Source organism: Micropterus dolomieu, linkage group LG08 (genome assembly GCF_021292245.1).
Source record: "Micropterus dolomieu isolate WLL.071019.BEF.003 ecotype Adirondacks linkage group LG08, ASM2129224v1, whole genome shotgun sequence".
Lineage (NCBI taxonomy): Eukaryota > Metazoa > Chordata > Actinopteri > Centrarchiformes > Centrarchidae > Micropterus > Micropterus dolomieu.
The window spans coordinates 25,238,247-25,260,089 of NC_060157.1; the positions used below are offsets into that span (position 1 = coordinate 25,238,247).

At 41.7% G+C, this 21,843-nt stretch overlaps 1 protein-coding gene across 7 annotated transcripts; it reads right to left on the minus strand.

Moving 5' to 3' along the window:
* Positions 1-330: 330 nt before the first annotated feature.
* ap4b1 (adaptor related protein complex 4 subunit beta 1) lies at positions 331-21,746 on the minus strand. 7 transcript variants are annotated; one of them, XM_046057229.1, is made up of 14 exons: positions 21,590-21,746; positions 21,236-21,383; positions 18,890-19,114; positions 18,672-18,802; positions 15,172-15,319; positions 13,323-13,608; positions 11,822-11,920; positions 11,042-11,153; positions 10,540-10,623; positions 10,336-10,439; positions 6,987-7,194; positions 6,530-6,844; positions 1,690-1,788; positions 331-1,444 (listed from the first exon to the last, which is right to left on the minus strand). In XM_046057229.1, the coding sequence occupies exons 2-14, from the start codon at positions 21,346-21,348 to the stop codon at positions 957-959; spliced, it is 2,412 nt and encodes an 803-aa protein (XP_045913185.1). In that variant the 5' UTR covers positions 21,349-21,383; positions 21,590-21,746; the 3' UTR covers positions 331-956. The 7 variants fall into 7 exon arrangements, with proteins under 7 accessions (XP_045913185.1, XP_045913181.1, XP_045913184.1 ...); XM_046057225.1 differs by having other exon boundaries at positions 1,700-1,843; positions 21,236-21,385; positions 21,590-21,721; XM_046057228.1 differs by having other exon boundaries at positions 1,700-1,843; positions 21,236-21,390; positions 21,591-21,708.
* Positions 21,747-21,843: the final 97 nt, after the last annotated feature.

A 21,843-nucleotide genomic window follows, 5' to 3' on the forward strand; every position in this document is an offset into this window, starting at 1 on the left:
GGCTGGTAAATATTAATGATTATTCTACACTTGGATTAGGTCAAGAAGAGGAAAGAGATCTGTAGTCTAGCTTTACATGTCTGAAGTGCAAAATGGCAAGTGTTATGGAACAAACCTCGCGAAAATGCAATGAAGTCAAAACCATACATTTCAAGGACAAAAATGTGCAATTACTCACTGATAACTAAAAAATAGTTACTAGTAACTAATAAATAAGTACTAGTAGCTTATAAATAGCGACTTACTTTTTAAGGAATAAATATTTTGATGGTTTTCCATACCCAGCAGGCCATGTACCGCCTTCCTAAAACACATACAAACGCATAACAGTGCAGAAAGAAATCAAGTGTTTATTGTTTTAAGGCAATTCATGTGTTTGCATTTACATCATGATAGCCTCCAATGTACATACATACACACACACACACACCAGTAAAATTTAATCTACATTCAAGGGTAGGCATCTGGTTAGAGCTTAGAGGTGCACACAGAAATAAGAACAATATTCTTAATGCCTTTCAGTTCCAGAAAGCACGCTTAGTGAAAACTCTGAGTTTGTTAACTTAGAAAGAAAGAAAGGTAACTCAAACTCTGGGTCAGTTTCAGTTGACTCTGAACTAGTAAGCAGCTGGCAGGTCTTCTTCAACAACTCTTGTTTCGACTTTCTGTGAATGAGTAAGGTGGTTGCTTCCATCAGGGCATGTGTCTGACTGCAGTGAGGCTAGTCCTCCATGGTGCCCCCAGTAGGCCAAACCTTTACCTAACCCCAACTATTCTTTAATCTACTTATTATGGCTCAACTCTGAAAAAACAGCAAACTGAGGAGATTAGTGGCCCTCAGCTGAACTTTACTTTAGTGTGGTCTTGTTAAATCACATTCTGACTCCAGTTAAGACTCCTCTCTTGCATCAATTATTTCAGCTGATGATGTGTCTGTGTGTGGTTGCGATGCATATTTAATTTTGCTCTGAGGACAGTGTGTGCAGTACAGTGGTGATGATGGAGAGAAACCCCTTCAGAGCTTTGTCATCTCTTGGTTGCTGCTTCAGAGTCACTTTTACTTCCTCCTCTTCTCCGTTTATTCTCACCGACTCTCTCCCACTCAGCCCATCAACTGTGGCCTCCTCTCCCTCTTTCACCTGCTTCTCTTCCCCGCCCTCTACAGCTTCCTTACTAACTACTTTCTGATTTGCCTCTCCAGTGTACAGCAGCTCCCCCAGTATGAGCGTGCTGTGGGGTGTGTTGCCAGAGTGTGCGCGTTGGGTGTGTGTGTACAGGTAGACCCTCCAGGGGAGTGTGTGCGGCGGCGTGTAAGCCAATGTCTGGATATTGACCAGCTGCATCGCAGCCTGAAGGCTCTGTGGTGAACAGTGAGTTATCGCAGGGCATTGGACACATTCTTCCAAACACACATAATCCTCCTCCTCTTCTGTTTTCTCAGCACCTAGCGAGAAAACAAGGAGAAAAAGTCAGAGAAACTGATGCCAGACAGACAAAAAGAAGTAGCAAGAACAGAACATACTTATGTACTTAATAGTACTTGAGGAAATGTACTTAAATACTGTACATTCAACCACAGGAGATTTTGTATTGGTTTTTACATTTTTTACTGCAGGCCTGTTAGCTCCTGTCAGCGACAATTCCTGTCCCGTCAAAAGGGAAGCCTTCTGCAGAAAAGAGTCCCCTTACATTTAATTACCTTGCTCAGTCTGTCTCTGCAGCCACAGACGCTGAAACTCCTCTGGGCTGAGAGCTGGGGAGAGGGACAAACTGAGGGGGACTGCATCGCTGGAAGCCAGGACATCAGAAAAGGAGTTTGTACATCTATTAGCACTGTCTGTGCCTGGAGAGGACATTGGAAGGACAAAGAAGGGGAAGATGCAGGAAAGGAGGAAAGGAAAGAAGGGCAACGAAGAGAGTGGATAAGGGCGCAGCAACAGCAAGCCAAACAGTGGACGGGGAAGGAGCACGTGGTTAAAGTGGAAAGGAGACAGGGAGTTAGGATGAGTGATTAAAAGTGGCACTGCATTCTCTGAAATGAATCCTTACCTTGGGGGGAAAAACTCCCAGTTTTGGAACAAAAGTATGTAAAGCTGGATCCATGGGGAAGTGGCATTAAGATATTTCTGACCCTCAGTGACCTTTCTCAGTAGTTTCAGTAAGTATTCAGAGCACTTTACCTATTGCACTCATTGTGTTATAGATGGATACAAACAAACCTTTGACATGGCATTAGAAATTTAAAAAAGTAAAAAAAGATATAAACAATAACCCATTACGACAAAGCAAAAACACATTTATAATTTGTTTTAGCAAATTTATAAAAAAAAAAAAAAGTATTCACAGACTTGATTCAGGAACAAACAACATTCCCATCAGCCTCTGATTTACTTTGTATTTAGTACCAATAAGCAAATGTTAGTTTTCTAACATGCTAATCTAAACTGGTGAACATGGTCAGCAAGTTAGCAAAGTCACTGTTAGCATGTTGTAGTGACGAAAAAAAGTTCAGGGCTAGGCCAGTTATAAACCCAAAACTTTTCTTATCGTCCAAAAAACTTCTCTGGAAACAGTCAAAGATCGGTGCAAAAGGGTTTTTATTCCATTAAAAGACAAAAACCTGAGTCACATCCTAGTAGGCATCAGGATGAATAAGTAAGTGCGCAGTTAGCGCACATTTCCTTTTGCAATCCTCAATCTCCTCCCATTTAGGCGGTGTTTTTATGCAATCCCCCCCCTTTTTTTTTGTTGTAACAACATGGTTCTTATATTTTTTGAATGCTCTAATCCTGAAAATCACCATTACAACTTTTAGAAGGTCAAATTGTACCTTTTCAAAGACAAAACATACAGTACATAATTAGATACCATTAAAACTCAAACACGATTGTATATTTTAAAAAGATATACATGTTTTTCTGATCAAATAGTCATTGTAAAATCAACCATAGTACTAATGGACTGTTTGATTCTATTGCTCAGGCGATCCCTTTGCGCTATTGCCATTGTGACTCAGCAACTTCTCAAAACTGACGTGTTTACCGTTATTCCCGGCCCTTATCTCTCCTGAAGTGTTACTTTTTATCTGTCTGTGGTGTAGTTCAGCAGTTTGATACTTTTTATCTGTCTTGTGTTTCCAAAAACTACTTGTCACGACTCTGCAAATAATAGCATATAACACATACACAGTGTAGAGGGAGTATGAGAGGGAATGATTACTGACGCAATCTTTCTTCAATAACGTCATCATTTAAGGCAATAACAATTCAACTATAACATAACCTAAGATAAAAATAACACTTTAAATGATGACAATGTAGACTATTATGATTGCTCTAATAATTAATAATAACAATTTAGACTATAATATAATGCTCTAAGAATTTACACATCATTAGCACGGTGACGCTGGCGTTTAGTGAAAAGCACTGGACTCTTGGTCTTGTTGGTATGCCACTGCCCTTCTACTGGCTTAAGCTACTTCTCACTGGCATCCTGCTATGTGAAACTTAAAAATGACCTGTCACTCCCATCCAAGGAATGTTGAAATCAAGGGCAACTGGACTTGGATGAAGATACTCAAAGACTTTCCATTACTCATCCAAGAGACTTCTTCAGTTCTGACTGACAGGTAGGGAAACTCAGCTATTTAACCTCTGTGGGGTTGTTGTGAAAGATGATCAATTCTGCAGGTTCATTAGTGCTCCTGGATGTTGTAACGACAGTCGTTATGGTCGTTGGAGCCAAGTCTGAACTACCATCGTTGGCATCCTCACCTGAGGCAAAAAGTTTCCTGGGAAGTGATGAAGGGGATAAGTGGAGTCGCAGACCCCCTCCTCTGTTACGCGACGGCTTCTCACCCCGGGTGTAAATGGCTTCCTTGACACCTCTTTCAAACCATCCATACTCTCTGTCTAAAATGTGTAACTGATGGTCCTCAAATGAGTGTCCTTTATCCTTCAGATGTAGGTAAACTGCTGAGTCTTGACCTGAGGAGTTAGCCCTTCTGTTTTGAGCCATGTGTCACAATGTGGTTGCGTTAACTCTTCTTTCCCCCACTCCCTTTATTGTTGTTCTTTCTGGATATTGCGGCCAAAGGTCCATTTAGGATATTCCACAGGCTGTAAGTGCCCCCTTCAGGTGGTTCTTTTCCTTTTCTTGGGCTTCATCACTTGTTGATATGTTCTCAACTCGGTGGTGCAGAGTTCTGATGACCCTTCTTCCAGAGTAGTTTACAGATCTGGTCAGGGCTGAGGCTAGTTCTGTTATTCAGGGTGTTGCCTTGTATCAGTTGTGTCCTAACGGTTTCTACTGCCTCCATGGTGGAGGAGGAAATGTAAAGAGTATGCTCAGCTCAGAAACAACATACTGTTGCTACTATAGGTAGCTGCTGTGGTGTGTTTAATCCTTTGGTCAGAATGTCTTGCTCTGGTTGAGTGAGTTCCCTATCTGACAGGTTTTTCACCCATCTGTTGTCGTTCTTTCTCCTTGTGACGGACCACCGTCACTACGGTTGAGTATGCGCTGTGACTGCCATTTCAACGAGCCTGGCTCTTTGGCGTTGCGTTCAAGTTGCATGTTTGGTACCCTGCAGACCCGGGTTCAAAAAAATGGGGTTACTGCTCTTGCCTTTCCGTCACACTCCTCCTAGAAAGTTATTTTTCTTGGGGTCTCCAGCTGGTGACTGTAGGTTTTGGAACTCATGGGTCTGTCTTTCCTTGCTCTTGCGGTGTAAGCTGTCCGATTCTTTGTTCAGGGCTTCAATGGTGACATAGATCGGTCTCGCTCTCTCATTCAATAGTTGGTGTTGTGCGTTTTCCAGGATCATTCCAGCGCTGTGTCCTTTTACTGTGGAAGTGTAGGCTGTTAGGTGTAAGTTTATGTTGTCTGTATCTCAGGTTAAACCGGAGGTGGTTTCTGTAGTCTGCAAGACCAGTTGCCCTTGATTTTAACCTTCCTTGGATACATACGACCTGGATGACTGAGAACATTCACAACCTGTAACTCTTGTTTAACTGAAAGACACCAGTTTTGTGTGGCAAATCCTGTACAACTCTTTATACAGTAGTATGTTGACTGTTAGTGGTGTGTCACTCATCTTCTACTGGCACGCCCCTTGCCGCAGGCTTATGACAAATCTTTTATTGTCTATTATTACGCACCACAGCTCATTTTGGGGTGTTAAAGCAAAGGCACTGAATACTTCCTGTATGTAAAGGAGAGATTTCAGTTTTGATTTTTTACACATTTTCAAAAGAAAATGCCTTTAGAATCACTGTCAGACAGTTACATTTATAACACAATGAAGTGCACAAAAAGTGAACTTTCTGAACTTACAATTATGATAATACCACTGTAATTCTTGGATTGAGCACAAGGTTTTATTGGTTCTGTAGCTGCAATTCCCGCAGGCCAAAAAATAAGTTATGAAAACTAGAAATATCAGCAGCTTGTTAGAAGCCAGTGAATCAGTGGAATTCATTGTTAAACAGCCTTAATAGTCTCCTGCAGATATATTAGCCATGTTCTCTTCTGTGAGGCAGTAAAACCAGTATATTGCAATTTAATATAACAGCTTTCCCATAAATTCTACATTTATGGGAATTCAACAGTTCACAATTCTACTGGTGATGGCACAGCTGTGGGTTCAGAAGGAAAGGTAACACAAGCTTCTCGTGGTTCTCAACATCTACAGAGGTACATCTGCGTAAGAAAGGATGCCACTAAACAGCAGCCATGTAGGAAATCGGGCCGCTGAACTGCTCAAGCTGCAGGACAGACGACACACTGATCTAGACTCGACCGATCAAAAATGGGTGTAATCCATACAGTGTCTACCCGATTTTATTGGCTTCATTTTCACAGTCCTTCCCCTCACTGTGGGGCCTGAAAGGGAGTTTTACAGGAAGATAGCACATTTTATCAGCCTCGTCCGTGTCTCCCTATTTCTCCTCACTTGTTTGTTGAGCATTTCAATATCCCTCCTTCTCTGCTTGTTTAGTTGCAAGCGCACTCTACAGTCACCAAATGTGTTTACGTCTCTGGGGGTGGAAATATTTGTCTGCCGGTCGGTCCACACTGAAATGCCTGTTGCAATAACTACCAGATGGACTGCCATGTGATTGTGTATAAACATTCACGGCCCCAGGAGGATGAATCCCCTGACTTTTTCTCCAGTTCCACATTTTTGGCTTATCTAAAAATGTCTCGCATATCGCTGCCCCTTCTCCTCAAATGGTCTTAAATGAACTGCGTGGCTAATACATCCGACCCAACATCCACTGACTGTCAGGCATATTATACGCTACTAGCTAGTTAGTCAGGAAAACTGGTGAATGCGAGACACCACAGCTACAACCGCTTCACCTATGATAACACAGTAACTCCACCAAGATGGTAGAAAGACTGGATGTTATAGAGCTGAGAAAGTAACGTGTTAATTTTACATTTTGACTACAATATTACAAAGAAAAATACTGTAGAGAAATACTGTGTAACTTCATTAAAGGCCTCGCCACTGTACACTCACCTGCATGAACCGTGTCACCTTGGCTACAGTTCAGTGTGCCTGAGAGGTCGGTGTTAGGCTTGGGGTCAAATGTCACATGTTCAGGGCTTCCTCTGCTGGCGGACTCTGTCTCTACGGCGCCCTGTCTCAGAGGCTCCAGAGTGTTAAAGCTGCATGCCCACTGACTGATAGGCTCCGCTGGGCGGCCAATCAGAACACCCAGAGACGGGTCTGATCTCCGACACTGAAGGACCCTACGTGTCTCTTCTATCCCACAGTGCAACAGGCGGTAGTAGAGAAGCGCCTGGTCACGCACACACATGTCTGTCTCCTCCTCTGAAAAACACGAGAGCGTTAACGATATCCTCGCTTTCTCTACCACGCACACACACACACACACACACACACACACACACACACACACACACACACACACACACACACACACACACACACACACACACACACACACACACACCTATGCAGTAGTGCAGCAGTCTTCCAAGCATGTCTTGTGTCTCAGCAGGCCGGCACAAAAACAGCCTCATGGTGGTCGTCAGCAGCTCCATCTTGACTCCCAGAGAGGACTCGCTCCTCACTCCATCAATGAACACCTCCAAAGTGTAGGGGGCGCTGGAGACTCGCTCCCCATACACACCCAGCAACCACAGCAGGGCCTGCCTGCCCTAATGGGGAATGAAGAGAAGGAGAAGAGGATTAGTACTAAGTTTAAACACCCAATGAGATGTTTTGAGTTACTCTGGCCAATCAGTGTTCTGCTCAGGTTTAAAGGTAACCTTCCTGTGAACTTTTTAACCACTAGTAGTGAATATAGTGCAGTAGATGACGTGAAGCACGGTCATCCTGATGATTACACACCGTTATTTTGATCAGGAGTAGGTTCCAAAAATCGTCTATGCAAATGTTTTACGAGGATGGAAATGCATTCAACGTGTTTATTAGACACACAATGAGCTCTGGTGAGAAACGCTGAATGTAAACATAAATTTTTGAGTTTACAAGAAACTCCACGTGACAGCATTTAGTGCCTCGTGAGGAGTAAACAGTAAAACGTGTTGTCTGACCATGTCTGAAGGAGAAGCTGTTAATTGTTTCTGCATTCATAGATAATTGTGCAAATGGAGATAATATGGCACACCTTGAGAGAGTCTTTCCCTGAAGGTAAGTGACATGGGAAATCTCAATTGCCTTCGTGTGGGGCGTGGGAAATTTGAGGGCTGAATTTCACACAGTTTTGTAAACGCTCTGTATTTGTATAGCGCCTTTCTAGTCGCCTGTTCGACCACTCAAAGCACTTTTACATTCACCATTCACACACATCTATACACTGAGCCTAAGTGCTCAAACAGAATCAGACACCAAATGCAAAGTGGAGTTTCGATATACAAACAGATGCATGGCATGTGGTTGTTGAGGTTATTAGTTCAAAGGAAACAAGCTTATGTGTTATAGTTCACACTACTTGTGTGAAGTCGATCAGTTCATTCATTCATTAACATAAAAAGTACAACCACCAATAAAATCTCTATCTTTTTTTGAATTGTAGATTGTTTGCTTATTAGTTCCACATAGGCTGCAAACATGCCTGTGTACATGGAAATGACTAACCAGATAATCAGATACTGGGCACACTACTACAATGCATATATCAATAAAGGAACATCTTCTCAGCATTATATAATCAATATTAGTTATCTTATCAGCTACACATAAAATTAAACATTAATGAATCAATAATTATAATCCAATATTATAACATTTTCTGAACTGGGCTAATCTGCATGATGACTACTTTTACTCTTGGTACTTTTATTATATTTTGGATGTTAATACTTGTACTTTACTAAAATTTAAGGTTTACTTCTAAGACCACTTCTAACAGACTATTTCTACATTGTGGTATTTATACTTTTACTTAAGCACTTAAAATATGAGTACTTCTGCCACCACCTGCTGTTGCAGAGTATTGTGTATAATATTTGTGGAGATGAATTTCAGTGTGGATCTAATGTGGCAAGAAGCTTTAGAAACTATTCAGAAAGGATCTCTTTCCCTCCAGCATGTAAAAACTGAAGTTCAAGTGCAGCTTTCAACCAACAGCAGGACTGTGATGTGGTTAACCTGCAAAATGTCACTGAAAGAGACCAAAAGTGGCCGCAAGGGACTTTTATGTGCCTGTGCCGTGGGGCCCATTCTTTCACAATCTGTCCATGTGTACAATACTAGTACTATACTTCAACAATTGCCTTAAGTACAGGGATTAATATGCATTCAAGCATGCTGACAAGAACATGTCACCATGCTTTAAAACAAAGATAATGAGCAAAAAAGAAAGAGGAGAGAATTAAAAAGAACATGCGGAACTCAGTAGTGACACACATTTCCTGGCTAAACTAACCTAATTTAAATGTTTGCTGCAGAGCAGAAGCTGGCAGGAAGTAGGTAGGAAGATTGTTTCAGCAGCATTGGTACCTGTTGACACAGGCATTTTAGTACAAATTTTAGGTACTTATCTAAGTATTTTAATTTAATTTTATACTTCTATTGCACTATATTTCAGAGGGAATTATTTGACTTTTTACTACATTTATTACACAGTTATAGAAACTAGTTAGTAGTAGTGGCTAGAAGTCATCTACATCTACAACATTAATATGTTAAAAGTTTTTCTTCACAACACGAAATATTCAGTTTGTTTGAAAAAAAAAAACGATCTTGAAGCATTATTCTTTAGGCTGTGTCAGAATTTACTCCATGTAAATTATTTAGTGCACTATATTTATGGTAAAATTCATGCACTATGATAGTGCCCTCAAGCGTTCCTACAATGGAACATAAAAAGTCCTAGAATCCGTGACACGTACACCACTTTTTTTACTAACAATCCCATAATGCAATGCACAGCATTTTATAAATGCGGAATTAAACTGGCGCAACAGTACACCTGTCAGTCAAGACGCAAAATGATGATAATTAATTAATGTACGGCTCAGTGTAAATTACTGAGGACCAGATTCACTGTGGCTTCAGATTTGATACATTCTGCCCAAAACACGTGTTGGCTCCCAGTTTGCATATCATTTGTGTGAATTTTGTGCAACCTGCATCTCCCTCCTCATTGCATTTCAGGGAGGAACATGCCAGTAATTGAAGGAGTGATGTTAACAGAGGTTGATTATGTATTCAGATAGAGTTACTAAACACACACAATTTGCAACTGTCAGTTCTGCTGGGAAATCCTCCGTCTCTGAAGATGTAAACATACCGTAAATGGGATTTACAAGAGCCACAAGGTTTTAGCAGGGGAAAGAAATATGTAAATTGTTTGTAATAAAAACTGATAAACACAATGTCTGTTTACTGCACACATAAATGAACAATTTATCAAAATTTAAATTATATGGACTGCAGATACAATAAATAAAAGGAGTCCTGCCCACTTCAAACCAGTGAAAAGAGCCCAACCACAACACCACAGACAGAAATCTCTCTGGTGAAAAAGCCAAGAAGCTGATGGAGAAAATATTTTCTCGAGGCCTTTACCCTTGATTATGAAAAGTAAAATAACACTTAAAATAAGTGACCATTCTGCATAATGAGAACTTTAACTTTTGATACTTTAAGAATATTTTGCTGATAATACTTAATGTACCAAGTAACATTTCGATAGCAGGACTTTTACTTGTAATGGAATATTTTTATACTGTGGCACCAGTACTTTCACTGAAGTCAAGAATGTGAATGTTTCATGAAATGGTGACATTTCTACATCCAGGCAGTACGTGGATGTGGAAGCTGTGTCTGACCTGGGAATCCTGCAGAGTCTCCTCGCAGCCTTCGAGAGCCAAACACACAGTGTCGCTACACTGAGGACACACCCAGACCAGGTCACGCATAGTCTGCACGACCACTGAGGAGTGTGAGAGGGAGAGATGTTGAATGATGAAACATTCAAACAAATGCAGGTGCATTCTGAACCCATTGTGTGTTTGTGGAAGAACGAGTTTTACCAGAAGTGATGTGCTCCTGTCTGAGCCCGAGCAGTCCAGTAAGGATCTCTAGACATCTGTCGCTGTAGCTCCGTCCAATACGACCTGCACCAAATCCACACAGGACATGAGTGAATGTATGACTTTAACCCATTGGGTGATGAGGTTTAAGAATCCCAAGAAAGGACCCGATAATGTTGAAATTTGCATTACAGGCAGGTGCAGTTTTAAAGGTAATGAGGCATGAACAGAGCCAGGTAGTGTTCCCATAGAAACATGTAGTCGGCCTGAGCTTTACTGGTGTTAAACATTTAGGAATAAAGTGCAAAATCAAGGACATAGGAGAAAATGAATATAATGTTCCTGCCAGAGTGAACAAAATAAGACTACAGATTTTTAAGAGTATAAGGGTTACTTACCGTGAGCTGAAAGACTATATGAAAAAGTGACAGTCTGTAGGCGTTTGACTTGTAATAAAGACACAGCAAACAAGAGAGTGTGTAATAATAGCGTGTGTGTTTACCTATAGCTGAGATTGCAGCCTGGGCAGTGTCAGCATTGACATCAGTGCAGTATCCTTTCAGCTCATCCAGTAACATGGCTACATTCTCATCATTCACCAGCTCCACCAGCACCTGCAAACACAAACCAGCCTTAGGCTTAATAAAGAAGGACAACTACTGCTAATACTGGGTAGTAACTGTGGACATCACTGCGTGTTAAAGGAGATATCCTGGCCTTTAATCTGTCACACACTTTCTGAACCTCTCAACTTCTTAAACCAGTTGTTAGTTCTTGTTAAATATGGGAAGGCGGATTACTCTCCAGCCACGTTTATCTTCTCAACTTGCTTAAAATAATGGATCAAATAAGTTAAAGGAATAGTTCAACACTTTGGGAATTTTTTCTGAGAGTTAGATGAGAAGACTGATACCACTATCATGTCTGTACTCTAAATACGAAGCTGTAGCGTTAGCTTAGCTTAGCATAAAGACTGGAGACGGGGGTGGGGGGGTGGGGGGGGTTTACTGGTTTACATGTTAAATCTTGTTTGTGTAATCTGTAAGGAATCTGAAGTTTATACTACATGTTGTGATTTTAAGGTGGGAGGACAGGGGGGGAAATATGCGTGTACCTGGTGGACTATTTCTTGGCTGGGAGCAGAGGTTGCCAGCATAGACAAGACAACGAATAGCAGATTTCCCAAACAATTGTACTTTTGCTGGAACCTCCGCCGCCTCTGTGATGAAATGTGTGATGAAATGTGTGATGAAATTTGAACAGAAAACTAAACAAGCATCACCTGCATCTTCCTCTGCTTGATGTAGGCTGGCTCAGCATAGCCACAGAAGAAACGTTTGTAGTGCGCCCCCATTAGGCCAGGGACAGAACGCAACAGCAACTAGAAGAAGACATTTCATTTCTCAATATGTAGCCACACATCAAACTGACAAGATATTTTCCCTGAAAAAGAAACTAATCCAGTCATTTTAAATAGCATAAAACAACACGCTTTGTGTCTCTACGCCGTCGGCACACTAAACACACACACGCAAACAATTAGGCTCATGCAAACACTGTTGTCCAGTAAGACAAACAACAAATGTTTAGAATTTGCTTTGGGTCTTCAGCATTTCTTCAGCGTTATATATCTCACATGCACACTTCCTCCAAATTCAACACCAACAATTAATAACAAAAAAATTAAATATAACAGTTTTGCAGTTGTTTACAAAATAATGACTAGAAGAGGGAAATCATGAGATACAGCAACAATGTTAACAAATAGAGATAAGTGACACAATAGAGTAATTGTTTCCGGCTGCAAGTGGAGGGAATCAATAATTAAAACACATAAAGCTTAAAAGCTCTGTGGTATCTTTCTGACGAGCTGCAAAGACATGCTCAGACTTTATTTGATTTTTTTAAGCAGCTATTTTATGTTGTCTTTCAATAATGAGTATTGTAATATAGCAACAACAACAAAGTACATTATTTTCTCTGAAATTATCTTCCTGCTGACATCAGACAGTCTGACTTGATGGCTTTGAAATCTAAACTGAAAACACGTCTTTCTGCTTTAACTTTCAATTAGTACTCATCCTCCTTGTGTCTGGCCCTAAAAGCTGCCAAGCTGGGCACGGCCCCTTTTTCCCTAGTTTCTCCTCTCTTGTTATTCAGGACTGTGTTGGACCATCGAAGAGCGGGCTACTTAGGAGATATTGTCCCGTTAATTAGTTGTAGCTGAAAGTAGGGCTGGGCAATAATACAGTAATGATAATTATCGCTATATAATTTTCCTTAATAACAATATAATTAATGTGCAATATATCGTTATTTAATATTTGGTTTAATTCCTTTGAATCACTTACAAATTATTATTTTGTTAAGAAAAAGGGACTGAAAAAAGATTTACTAATCAAATTTGTTGAGAAAGATTTTATCATAATAGTTTTGAATATTCTACCTCAGATTTGTGAAGTGATCCACTGTTTGGCATCAAGTGTTTGTCACATTCTGACCAAACAGTTTAACAAAGTTTAACCACATAATTTAACCATCTGGTTTTTTAAATTTTCACTCAGGAGCAAAAATCAGCCATTAAACTTGAAAGAAATAATGATTTGACATATATCGTGATAATTATCGATATCGAATGATTTGAAATGTTTTTATCGTGATAACATTTTTGGCCATATCGCCCAGCCCTATTTGAAAGGCAGTTCTAGTTCTATATCTCTCAAATACTGTTAAACACATAATTTCACATCCTGTACCTCCAAACTTGAATTATTCACACTGACCTGTATGTGGCAGAGGGCAGTGAACCTCATCTCTCTGGACACGCTCCCACAGGCGGCCAGCAGGGGTCCACGTACTCGTTCCAGGGCCGCCAGACTGACAGCAGGCAGGCCGGAGCAGAGGTTGAGGAAGAGGCTGAGAGTAGCGGCCGTGACCGGGGGGTGGGGGCTGACTAGGGAAGCATCCAGCAGGGACAAGATGTCAAAGAGCTCTTCCTCTGACTGAGGCCGGTAGCGCTGGAGGATCCTCAACACCTCGCACTGACCCCAAACATCACACTCCTTCAACCTTGCAGGACAGACACACAGACACGAAGTCTTCAACATCATAACAAGGGCAGTGGTGAGCACCACATGTGGATTAATCCTCACTAGTAACTCTAGCTATTAAGGAGGAGTTTTTTAGAGTAATCGTTTTATATCATAGTTTTAAACATGTTGCCAGCTGTTATAAGAAATGATGGAGCTTTTTTTAGCCATGCTAGCAACGCGGCAAGATGGATTGCCACAGATTTTTGTACAAACATTCATGGCTCCCAGAGAATAAATCATAATGACTGTGATGATCCCCTGACTTTTCCTTTTGAAATATAAATGTACAGCCTCACAGAGCAGTTAGCATGACTGCAGACCCTTATAAACACAAAACTATATATTTTATAGATTGACGTACTTCAGGATAGACCACTGGGTTTGGGGAAAGAAAGTTTTGAAAGAACACTTATTGTTAAAAATAAACATGTAAGCTATCCACAGCTGTATCCTTGAAGTACAGTACTTTGTACAGGACTATTATCCTGGCATCTGAATATTGTGTTTTTCATGTAAATCTAACCGAAAATCAAATGCTAGGAAATAGTTTCTCTGGGAATGCTGGAGAAAAAAAACTCTGAGTGATTCGATGTGAGGCATCTAGAAAGCTCTCCCTACCTGTAACGCAGAGAGAAATCTGTCAGGAGGCACCAGGGAGCAATTTGGCTTTGCTGATTTGATAAACTGTCTGTAGCTAAATGGTTGATCGACACACACAGAGACTCAGTGCTGCAGATTACATGCAAAATGAATACAAAATCACTAGGAAGAAAGAACAAAGGCCCTCTACTTCTATGAAATCATACAAAGTGCATTTACTAAGTAGCACATACACAAAGAAATATAAAACCGTTTAATATTCACCCCAACACTTTGTATGTGACACACTTGAATCTCATAGGGCAGGGGTTTTCAAAGTCAGAGACTGTGGGCCCTCCCTCAGACAAAACTTGGGAAAAGGCGGCCCCTCACCCCCGATAAGTGTAGGCCTACTTGCTTGGGTTTGCTCAGTTCCTGGATACCTATGGGATCATGGCTGTGTTATTTGATCCTATAGACGCTTCACAGTTGAGCCAAGGTAGCCTAATATTGCTGTTTGACACCAAATACATTACAAAAGGTCTGTCCTAAGGCATTTATTCATTTCTGACTCTGGGAAAGTGGAAAAACAGTAAAATTCCCCACAACTACAGTACCTCCGAACTATCTCTTAACAAAATCACACACATTTAGGCTGTTCTCCTTTTAATAACTAATCTAATAACTAATGGAATGTTTTAATTCCCATTCTCTGCGCCTCTACTCTCCAGATTAGACAGGGGAAAAAATACAGCGAGAATAACCAATCAGAAGGTACAAGATTATAACTGCTATAGTCAATAAACGGCTTCACATGAATGTCACCATGTGGTACAGCTGTAACCACTTAAATCCAATATTGAGCTGTCAATTTTCCTCGTCAAGTGTCCCTACACAAAGGAAATGCGGTCCAAACCTAACACTGTGACATGGGTCTCTGATGTTCTAACTCTGGGCCAACCTGTTGAGGAGGTGATGGGTGATAGGTTTGTTAATAGCGACTCCTCCCTCCTCCTTCAGGATCTCCTCCAGAGCTCGGAGGCAGTTGACCATCACCACTGGGTCTGGGTCCCTCAGCAGGCTGTAAAGCTCATTCACCACTGTAGCATCTGGAAGAATCATGAACAAGTTTGGGGACTTGGTGTGGATGCATACATACAAAATCATGCACTACAGTTTTAAGCTCCAGAGTAATGACCCATGTTGTTAAATTTTTTAAAAGATCCACAAGGAATATAATGAAAGACCATCTCAGATAACATGTTCAACTGCTATGCAACATTTAGTAGCGGCTAACGTAACCTGAAGCCTGTAGCCTGCAGCAGAGACCAGCAGCCGGCTACAGAGGTCTAGTGAGTCCGCTTCTTTCTAACTCCACACCAACAGATTTGTTTCACTGAGACCTGGTTCAAACCAGAAAACTCTGCTACCCCCGCTGCGCTGTCCACCAATTACTCTTTCACCCACACCCCCCGGCCGTCTGGGAGGGGGGTGTGGGACTGGGTTCTTAATTTCCAACAAATGGAAATTCACACAGCTGCTACCCCCGAATCAATGTGCCTCCTTTGAATACCATGCTGTCTTTGTGTCCGCTCCGGTAAAGGTCTCTGTGATTGTCATATACCGTCCACCAGGACAAATGGGAGCTAGACACACTGCTGTCTTTAATCCCAGAGCATGACTGTCCCCTACTTGTCCTTGGTGACATGAACATTCACTTAGACAATTCAAACTCAGCAGACTTCCTGTCTCTGATTCAGTCCTTTGATCTAACACGGGTTCTCAGCCCCCCGACCCACAAAGCTGGCAAGGTGCTTGACCTCATTCTTGTCCGAGACAGTGCCACAGAGTGCCTAACAGTCACACCTCTACATGTGTCAGACCACTATTTCATTCAGTTCACGGTACGCCTACAGGAAAAGCCCATTCTTCCAACACCATTGGTCTCACACCGCCGCAACCTCTGCGACCTGTCTCCCACTCACTTTGCCTCAGTGGTAGCTTCCACTCTACCTCCCCTAAACACATTTTCCTCACTTGAGGTCAATCATGCCGCACAATCTCTGTGCTCTACACTAAGCTCATGCCTGGATAGCCTGTGTCCTCTATCCACCAAGCCTGCTCGCCCGAACCAGCCCCACCCGTGGCTAACTGATACCATCCGTAGGCTGAGTACTGATCTCAGAGCGGCTGAAAGAAAATGGCGAACCCCGCCGACCTTAAGGGCTACCAATTGCTCCTATCCTCCTTCTCAACAAGCATCAGTGCTGCCAAAACTGCATTCTATAATGACAGAATAAGCAGTGCCACTGACTCAAGGAAATGATTTTCCACTTTTAAAGCGCTACTAAATCCTCCTCCACCTTCACCACCCACAAACTTGTCTGCTGATACCTTTGCTGCCTTCTTCACAGGCAAAGTGGAGGCTATAACTAGCCAATTCTCTGAAACACTCAAACTCAACCATTGTAGCAGTCCTACTACATGCCCACTGGACCCGATTCCTACGAATCTCCTCCAAGCCATATCTCCTACCGTGGTCCCGACAGTCACTCATGTGATAAATACTTCTCTGGCTTCAGGAACCTTCCCGCCCACTTTCAAAAGGGCTCTGGTTACACCCTTGACCCAACTCAAGTTGAGAACTATCGACCGGTGTCCCTTCTACCATTTTTATCCAAAACTATTGAAACTATATACAGGTACTGGCCAAGCCCAAACCTGCTTAGCTTCGGTCAATCAGCAGTAGCAGAGTTTAAATTGGTATAGGGTAGTTCTGTGTATAACTGTACTGAATTATATATTGGCTAAATTTTAGATTTTGTGTTGTCTCACACATATAGAGCTGTGTTTGTCCTGTGAAAAACAAAAATAAAATAAAATTGCTCTCCTTGATGGAAAGGAGAGCAATCATGTTTGAATACTTTTACTTAGGGCTGGAAAATAAAACAATAACAATAATTATCGCGATATAGTTTTTTTCAATAACAATATAACAAATGTTCAGTAAATATTCAATAAATGTTTGATTTGATCAACTTGAATCACATATGAATCAGGACTGAATTTTTTATTAAGATGTTTATTTTGTTGAGGAAAAAGGACAGAAAAAAAGCTTTTACTTAATTTTACTCATGCATATTTGTTGAAAAAGATTTTATCATAATTGTTTTGAATGTTCTCCCTCAGATTTGTGAAGTGATCCACTGTTTGGAATCAAATGTTTGTCACGTTCTGACCATAAAGAAAAGTTTAAACCACAATTAACATAATTAATCAGGTTTCTTCAACATTCACTGAGGAGCAAAAATCAGCCTTTAAACTCAAAAGAAATAACGATTTGATACTTATCGTGATAATTATCGATATCAAAAGATATAAACATTTTTATCGTGATAACATTTTTGGTCATATCGTCCAGCCCTACTTTCACCGCACATATAATCATGTTAATTTCCATCATGTTTGAGTATAAGCTGAATTGTTACAAGGTAACCTTTGACTGACCTCCTCTAAGGCATTGTTGATGTAACAGCAAGGATTATGGGAAGTTTATATCCAAGGAAGGTTTGTCAAGTGCTCACCACTGCAAGAAAGTTCAACAAGCAGACAGGTAGTAAAACGTGGAGCCGAAGCAGATACAGGAGCTCTTGAGAGAAGTGGCGTCTTCCCACCAGAGGAACGTCACAGAAAGACTTCCTGGTGTATGAGCACTTTGACATGAGAGCAGAATAAGGATGTTTGCTGACAGAAGCAACCTTGACCAGAGGGAAACCCGGTCTAAAGTTTAAAAAAGGTGAAAAGCTTCTTATCTGGGTGCAAACTGCCAAATATGACACTACTGTAGATTTGTGTCAGAGTGGAAATGCATAACTGCCATGATATGATACTATTTGTAATGTAAAGCCTGGACAGATATAAGGGGGCTGAGGCTCGGCCATTAGCTTAGCCGTGGTTTTAATATTAAGATGGGTTTAAAACGGTGTTCAAATCACACGGTCTCTTCAAACCCAGCTGCCATGACCTGCATAAAGCATCTAATTGCCACTAGCAGTCTTAGGTTTTAGGTCACAGAGTTCACTAGCAGCTTAGGTTTTAGCTCAAATCATTTTATTAAAATTTAAAAGTTAAAATCTTTCTTCCCCACCAGTTTGCGTTACAAAATTATGCTCTACATGCACTAATAGTTAACTTTGCATTCTGACCTAACAGGGATGTTTTCTTCTTCTGGGATATTAGACATTTTCCACACATTACTTTTTCAATATCTGCAATTTAAGGTTCTTAAGGTTTCTTTATGCGAGTGCTGGTGACCCTGATAAAGGGCACAGGTTTAAATGTTTTATAACAAAATACTACAAACGCTGCAGAAGCTTTGTTACTTCAGGACTGCCTCCCTTGTCCATGCACCTTAGAAACAGAAAGAAAAACAGAAACAGGAAAGCCATCCATCCATCCTACCGATGTCAGAGCTGCGTTGGAGATTGTATAGTTTGGCCCAGCCGAGTACAGCCACTCGTCGTACACAAGCTGCTCTGTCCCTTAGTCCTGCTGTCAGAGGCTGCTCCAGATACTCCACCAGACTGGGTAGCCTGGGACGCAAAGTCAAAAAACAGATTATTCCAGCAGTCAGCATGATATGACGACTTGTACTGTGGTCGATGTGTGCAGCAACTCACCTGAGGTTGGTCATGTTCCTCAGGGCCAGGCTGCGGACCATGGGGTTTGGATCCTGGCAATCTTTCCTCAGCGTGTTGATGACCAGCAGAGACAGCTCTGGGTTTAAAGTGGCATAGGCACACAGGAAGACATAGACAAGTTTCTTCTGGACTATGTCCACTGTGGCACATGCTTTTACCATCTCACTGAACAGGCCGGACACATCCACCCCCTGTGACATCGTCCTGAGACAGAGAAAAGGGTGAAAGAGTGAGGAAACCACTGTTAACCCTAATGCATTTATTGATATCTTAATATTGTGATATTTTTATCTAAAAGAGTGGGTTGGCATGGGGAACACAATACTTGTACAAGCACAGGGTCTTTTAACTGTATGTAATGGGTTTCGTCTTGCAGGCCCAAGTCTTTGTTCACTGTTAAGATGACGACACACAGTTGCTCGGCTGCATACGTCCAACTGCTCAGCAAGGTAACCAATGTTACGGTGTCCTGCTGTTCTGTGGAAAACTACTCTGGCCATGTGCAGCATGAATTCACATTGTGGTTGAAATTATTATAAACTGACTTCTTTATTTAAATGATTGGTTGCTGTAGTGTTAAACTGCACTTGCTGCTGCCACCAGACAGGTGTTACAAAATCAACCAGGAAGAAAATCTTATGGATTAGAACTTTAACATCACCGGTGATTATCTAATGAAAATGTGTGAAAATGGGAAAAGAAGTCCAAGGTGATGTCTTTGAAATGTCTTGTTTTGTTTGACCAATAACGCAAAAACCCAAATACACTCACCGGCCACTTTATTAGGTACATCTGTTTGTTAACACAAATAGCTAATCAGCCAATCACATGGCAGCAGCTCAGTGCATTCAAGCATGTAGACGTGGTCCAGACAACTTGCTGAAGTTCAAATTGAGCGTTAGAATAGGGAAGAAAGGGGATTTAAGTGACTTTGAACGTGGCATGGTTGATGGTGCCAGACGAGCTGGTCTGAGTATTTCAGAAACTGCTGATCTACTGGGATTTTCACACACAACCGTCTTTAGGGTTTACAGAGTCTGAGAAAGATAAAATATCCAGTGAGCGGCAGTTGTGTGGACGAAAATGCCTCGTTGATGTCAGAGGAGAATAGGCAGACTGGTTCAAGATGACAGAAAGGCAACAGTAACTCAAATAAGCACTCGTTACAACCCAGGTGTGCAGAATACCATCTCTGAATGCACAACACGTCGAACCTTCAAGCAGGTGGGCTACAGCAGTAGAAGACCACATCGGGTGCCACTCCTGTCAGCGAAGAACAGGAAACTGAGACCACAATTCACACAGGCTCACCAAAACTGGACAATAGAAGATTGGAAAAACGTTGTCTGGTCTGATGAGTCTCGATTTCAGCTGCAACATTCAGATGGTGGGGTTAAGAATTTGCCATAAACAACATGAAAGCATGGATCCATCCTGGCTTGCATCAAGGCTAGTGGTGGTGGTGTAAGGGTTTGGGGGATATTTTTTCGGCACACTTTGGGCCTATTAGCACCAAATGAGCATCGTTTGAACGTGACAGCCTACCTGAGTCTTGCTGCTGACCATGTCCATCCCTTTATGACCACAGTGTACCCATCTCCTGATGGCTACTTCCAGCAGGATAATGCACCATGCCACAAAGCTCAAATCATCTCAAACTGGTTTCTTGAACATGACAATGAGTTCACTGGACTCCAGTGGCCTCCACAGTCACCAGATCTCAATCCAATAGAGCACCTTTGGGATGATTCGCATCATGGATGTGTAGACAACAAATCTGCAGCAACTGCGTGATGCTGTCATGTCAATATGGACCAAAGTCTCTGAGGAAGTATGTTCTGAAGGCAAAAGGGGGTCCAACACTGTACTAGCAAGGTGTACCTAATAAAGTGGCCAGTGATGTTTATTTAGTGCTATGATCGACTGAGTAATCAATTAATTTTTTCTACAAATAATGAAGCTGCCATGTTCTGGCTGGTTCAGTTTGCATTAACATAGCTGGAAATGTGTAAATTATATGTTTATCACTGAGGTCATAGCAAAAGGTGTTGTTGTACTGGACATCATCATATTGAGAGGTGCTTCAAACCCTTTGTCCTCTTTATTGACATACACGAGGGCAGAATATTAGAAACGCTTGTGCTTACAGTGCAGTACCACTAACTATTTTATATAGTGGTATCAAAAACCCCTGAAGACTACAGGCATCATAAAAGTGTTGTTGAATGCCATTAGAGACAGCTGCAGTTTGCTGCCCTGGGGGCTCCTGATGGACCAGTGGGGCCATGCAGATGGAGAGGGGCACCCTGTCTGTCTGTCACCTACCTGATGACCTTGAGGATGGTGTTCCTGTAGCGCAGCTGGTCGGACTGGATGTTGGGGTTGGACAGAGCTCTCCTCAGCTCCTTCACTGTGTCCTCTCCGCCCAGATAAGGCATGGTGGCCGCAGACAGCAGGAATCACACGCCGCTGGCTCTCACGTTAAAGTAGACACATGCACATGATTAAGCACCAAAAGAAGAAGACTTCATGACAGAAATTAAAACAACAAGCGTTTAAATGTTCGTACAGAAGGAGTAACGTCCAGTCGAGCTTTGACTCAACCTTGTAAATCTGAAATCTCACTGGCGACACTGCATTATTATTAACACATCAATGTGTTACTTTTAAAGGCATTACCACTTCAAATTAGGGATTTCATTCGTAACGCTACTTGGGTGAGTCGGTTGTTTACATCGTGCACACTTCCGCATTTTCTTCTTCTGCATGCACCTTCTCTAGTTATAACACAACATGCCGCTCTCTGCAGGTTGGTGCAGGATTAACACCTTCCTTTATTGATCCCCTGTAGGGAAATTCAAGTTGGTGCAGCAGTAGAATCTATGATAAAATCAGGAAATAGAATATGGTATCTATTGTGTACAGCTGCGCAT